General features: G+C 34.3%; 1 protein-coding gene across 1 annotated transcript; it reads left to right on the top strand.

Moving 5' to 3' along the window:
- Positions 1–1,780: 1,780 nt before the first annotated feature.
- On the top strand, positions 1,781–5,456 carry LOTGIDRAFT_129957 (hypothetical protein; the record flags this gene model as incomplete). The annotated part of the gene is made up of 9 exons (XM_009065039.1): positions 1,781–1,937; positions 2,366–2,476; positions 2,748–2,867; positions 3,232–3,351; positions 3,626–3,748; positions 3,941–4,149; positions 4,263–4,308; positions 4,642–4,779; positions 5,284–5,456. The coding sequence occupies 9 exons, from the start codon at positions 1,781–1,783 to the stop codon at positions 5,454–5,456; spliced, it is 1,197 nt and encodes a 398-aa protein (XP_009063287.1).
- Positions 5,457–5,769: the final 313 nt, after the last annotated feature.

Raw genomic sequence — 5,769 nt, 5'->3', positions numbered from 1 at the left:
TATTGAATTCATCTGGCCACAATTTATCTGAAAAGTTATCTTGAAAGGAAATTTGTTCTACTTCTCTACTTAAGTCCATTGGAACTCAATAAAATGAATGGAGTTTCACATCCTACTTTTCCACACCGAATTGGGCTAATGAAGACAGAATAGTGGCATTAACCTACTCTTTTTCAAACTGTCGAGGGATATTTAATGTGCACATCTTGTAGCTATTTGTGCTAAAAGTAATCTACAGGCTGATTGTATCAAGTCATACCTTTATAATTTTAATATTTTATCTTGGAGACCCCCTGCCTTAGTTTTCAGATCAATATTCACTCTTGATACTCTTGATTATTATAGATGATCTTTATTCATAGAAAATAATATCAGATCTTCTCTGATTGGCTAAGACTAGCTTGAGCACATGGCAGCTAAAAATAGATGACCTACTGACCCAATGCACCTGTATTCTTCCAATTTGAGTGTTTAGAGTTAGTAGTTCTTAGAAGTGATGTCATGATCTATCTCTCTGTTTTCAAACAGGGGTTAGAGGAAGAGAATACCCCACCCAAATGGTTTTTCAAAATTCTGGATCAATTGGAATCATGAGAAGGGTGTTATCAGCTGCAAACTGAGAATATCTTATATAATATCTGAGTGATTTAGTTCTATTTATAATTTTACTAATGGTTTATATTCAGAATTAGGACAGGATGACCTATAAACAGATAAACAACTGTCTCTTTCTGTCTGTGTTAATATAGAAATCATCAAGGTATGACAGGGGTTCAAGTTTTCAATTACAGATATCAACAACTCTCTTAAGCATCTGAAGGAACCATTAAAATTTTTATCTGTTTGAACTTGATGTTAAAAAATAAACTAAGAAATATTCTGAATAGATTTTTTGAACCAAAAAAACTGGCAACTCATCATCCCAACTCATCAGCTATGTATAAGTATTTTTATTGGACCATTTTATACCAATTTTAAAAACAAGCACCTGTTAATAACTAGGTCATCATAATAGTTTTCACCTAGTTTCTATAAATGGTGTCATTTGACACAGTTTAAGTATTGTAGTCTAATGTATTTATATGTTTTCTTTGTTACTAATGAACTGGATCAAGCTTTATACATCAGATGGTTAATACAGATATTTTAAAACTATATTGGACTATAATAATTTTTTTGTTTAGAATTAACCACAGTTATTTGAGTAACAAGTGTGGGGTTTAACTCCTTTCTTTAGTTATCTGTGCTGAACAGTGTAAGGTTTATTACATTTAGAATTTTAAACACTAGTTTTTTCTGTTCTTTGGAAAAGTTTTTCTAGCATTTTGGGATTTATCTGTGTTAGAAAATAAGTGTAAGGTTTCATTTAATAATTTCGAATTTAATTATTTACATATTTGAATTACTTACATAATCATTTACATATTCTATGATTTACTCCGGCATTAACTCTATCTATTTATTTACTTAATTCCTGCATTCACTCACTCATTCATTCATTCATTTTGTCATTCTGTTATTCCAGCATTTACTCGTTCATTCATTCATTTTGTCATTCTGTTATTCCAGCATTTACTCGTTCATTCATTCATTTTGTCATTCTGTTATTCCAGCATTTACTCGTTCATTCATTCATTTTGTCACTCTGTTATTCCAGCATTTATCTATTCATTCATTCATTCTGTTATTGCAGCATACAGTAATGATGAAGGAGTTCGATATAAAAATAGAACAACCCAAACCAACACCAATAGAGGAAGTTATTGAGTTCCTACAGAAAATGTTAAAATACTGTCTATGTATATTTACATGTGGGTGTTATCCTGGACCCCAGGCTAATAATGGTCTCAATGGTGATGACTATGATACTATGCTGTTAGATAATGAGAAACAGGCTGTAGAAAATCTTCTTAGTTATCTAGAATCTAATTCTAGTGGTAAGCCATCAATTTGATACATTTAAGTTGTCAATTGAGATCCAAAAATCATATTTGTTTTAATATTTTTGGGATTGCAGGAATTCCTGATGTTGTTTAGGAAATCAGAATGGTATATTACAGCCCAAGTCCAGTCCTGTAGCCAAACTTGATTGTTTGGAGGGGCAAGTAATATATCTGGAGGGGGAAGTAATATATTTGGAGGGGCCCCATTGCCCTCCTGTTGCTACAGGCCAGATAAAGTCTTCTTGATACACATACAAAGACTAGCAATCTAATTTGTTTTTACTAGAAACTTGGCAGACAACTGTGCCTAATACATTATTATGAAGGTACCGAAATCAACATTTAAAATAGAAGTATTGAATTTTAACATCTAGACATTGAATTGTATTTATCAATTGGTATCTTTCCAGATTCTGATAAAGTGACCAAGTTAACTGAGGAACATATCAGAGCTCTGACAATTCTAACATTCTCTGACAATGAGGAACTCCAGAGATCAGCAGCACTGTGTTATACAGAAATAGCTGATAGAGGTAAAGATTTAAGTCAGTGGCAATGGGATTACAATACAATTTGGATGTTACTACACTTGCCAAGCTTGTCTGAAACATCTGTCTCTCTTCCAACCTCTGATAGCTATTGATCGTCAGCTGCAGTAGAGTCAGAAAATGTAGGCCCTGTTCTTTGAGGATTTTCAATATGATTGTAAACTTCTCAAGTGTTTCTGAAGAAAGCGATTAGTGGAAACGTTAAAAAACATGGACAATACTATCAATTTAAAGATATCATTATGAATATTTTCAGTAAAAACACCACTAACCCAGTCTCTAGCTCTTCCTCTGGTTGAGTTACTAGGCTCTAGTGATATTCAGGTTCAGAAAATAACCACCCTGGCTATGAGTAACTTTATATTGAATGGACCAGGTAAGACAAGATTTTGTTTTCGTATATCATATATTTTAGTGTGAAGTGCAAAGTTTTTTACTTGCCAAACTGGGTGTGTCCATAATAGGCAATTGTTTTGATACATATACCAAAGACTTCCCCATTGATTCTAATAGCAAGGTTTTGCAGGGTGTTACCACTTCAAATTGCAGAAGAATAAAATGTTGATAATACCAAAATCAAGTATCAGTACACATAGTTTTTCAAGAAATTCCCCCCAATTTTTTATATATCTCACTGAAGTAACCCTGTGTCTAATAAAAACAGTTATGTCATGCAGTGTACAATGATTTCTGATGTAGAACTCTCAAAATAATAGAGAATAAACTATATTTTATAGGAGAGAATAAGGAAGTACTAGTAAACAGTGGAGCTCTGTTGCCACTGATATTACTGTTAAATTCACGAAATACAGAGGTACAGTGTAATACTTGTGGCTGTCTCACTACCCTGGCCACAACAGGTATGTTATAAAGACTTCATCAAATACTTAAATATAATTAGCTATGTGAACTCTCCGAAAGGAAACAAACTACATAAAATAAACAGGATGCCAGTTGATAAACTGAATACCAATAAATTGCTATGTGGACTCTCATAAGGAATGACAAATTGACAAGCCCACAATATCATTATCAGCCATTTAGACCAGATGCCAATTTGGCACTTTGAGTTTGTTTTAACAATTATCTGTAAGATTGAGGGAAGCCAAACACTTTAATACATTGTTGTTTAAGATTCAACAAAGAAAACTATAGCAACAGAGAATGGTATCATACCATTACTACGTTTACTTAATTCTAGTGATGTCAGAGTACAACGTAATGCAGCTGGCGCAGTTCTTAATCTTACTCATTTAGGTAAGTTAATGACTGAGTCTAAACCATACAAATCCATCGTATGAATGTAGCGAGAGCGTAACTAGAAAAGGCCTTGTGGCGTGTCTCTCCAATTGAAGGCCCAAAGGGCTGAAGCTCAGGGAGGCAAGGGGCGTTACCAATATTGATACTATTATTATCATCCAATGATAGGCTTTTATTTTAATCTTACAGAATCAAACAGAGCTGAGTTAGTAGACAAGGGGGCGTTACCAATACTGATACTATTATTATCATCCAATGATGAAGAAGTACAGTATTACAGTGCCGCAGCTCTCAGTAATATTGCTGTCAATGATATACATCGTATTATGATGGTTGCTATTGGTAACCATGACATAATTCGCGATCTCATCAAATTATTAGCGTGCAGAAGAGAAAAGGTAATACAACTTCTTAGTTAAAAACCCTCAACAAGACAGCTGGACTGGAAACAGGAGAAGAGAAGTCAGTGATATAGCTGTTTGTTTTTCTTAATAAAATAATTATCTTGCAGGTAAAATGTCAAGCAAGTTATGCTTTAAGAAATCTCGCTTCAGACGGTAAGTTATAGTTATATATTTGAACTTATTCACAATGTGCAATAGTTATTCCATAAACTGATATTATCTTGCTACTGTTTGGTATATCTTAATGTACAGGCAATTTGTTAAAGGGTGCTGTGTGCAATGAGGGAAACTTTTTCAAGATAGTGATAGAATTATCTTGGTTCCATTTTCAATTTTTAAAGATCATTCGGTCTTTAGAACACTGTGTTCAATTTTCTGTCCTACCCAAAAGGACAAAGTTTTATTATTAATATTTCAGTCTGTAGCACATGTTTCATGATATTTTTCCCACTCGAAATCTAGAGAAACTTTCTCCATTATTTACAGGAGACAACCAGATTTGGATGGTGAGATTTGGGGTTTTGGATCCCTTAATGAAAGTCATTCGTAATTCTAGCCGAGAAACACTAGGAGCAGCAGTTGGGTGTCTTCGTAATCTCTCAATACTGAAGGCTAACGAGGCAAGTTGATGTTGTTGCTCGACTTTTCAGTCAAAATTTATATTCTTTAAAATCTATTTGTGAAATTAATCAAAGTTTCACTACACTCTGACTTGGCACGGCTTTACCCATTTTTTTTCCTTTCAATGCCATATTACCCTTTTGTCTAATATACTAAACAACTACTAATGATTTAAAACTCTACTAAGATACTCTCTTGATGTCTGTAAGTATGCCCAGGGCAGGGCTGATACTGGTACCCCTAGGTTTACGTACCTCTGCTATAAAAGCCCTTTTTAATTCAATGTGATGCCTCTCTTCTTGTACTTCAATATCACATCTTTGGTGTGGCTCCTGGCACCATGTAAATATCAAAACCTGGAAATAATCAAAGACGGAGAATTAGCAGTGGCAGTAGTAAACAAGGACACCCTAAAGACAGAAGAAAGATAGCTTGTAGTATTAGATGGAAGGTGAATAGCTTGAAGAGACATGGATAGTCAAAGGTTTTGATTCTAATTTCAGGCAGCTATAGTCAAACAGGGATTCCTGGCAGACTTGTGTTATATTTTAAAGACTGGTACCAATATTGAGGCTCAGCGCCACTCGGCTGGTATTTTACGTAATTTAGTGGTGGGAGATCAAACGCAAGTATGTATTAATCTGAATTTACAATCATTGATTAGCATAACTTCGTCTTAATCCTTGACTGCAATAGCCACCTTTTTTTTATATCAAGGTAATTTGTAGGCCTAAATGAAGCATTTTGATTGGATTGTGTGCAAGAAAATACAGCCAAACAGAGGCCTTGACAGAAGATCTGTAAACCCTAAGCCTTAATATTGTAATAGCTTGTGAAGATAACCTAACTATTTCTCCCTGTCTTAGATCATGTATTTATTTCCAATTTCTATTGACCCAGGCTGTGATAGAGGCTGATTGTCTAGGAGCACTGACCCACAGTTTGTTAGATATGGACACCAAGCCAGTAGTATTGGTGGAGGTCACAGCAGTA

The sequence above is a fragment of the Lottia gigantea genome (assembly GCF_000327385.1).
Source record: "Lottia gigantea unplaced genomic scaffold LOTGIsca_67, whole genome shotgun sequence".
In the NCBI taxonomy this organism is placed as follows: domain Eukaryota; kingdom Metazoa; phylum Mollusca; class Gastropoda; family Lottiidae; genus Lottia; species Lottia gigantea.
This window is presented reverse-complemented; position numbering and strand designations above follow the sequence as displayed.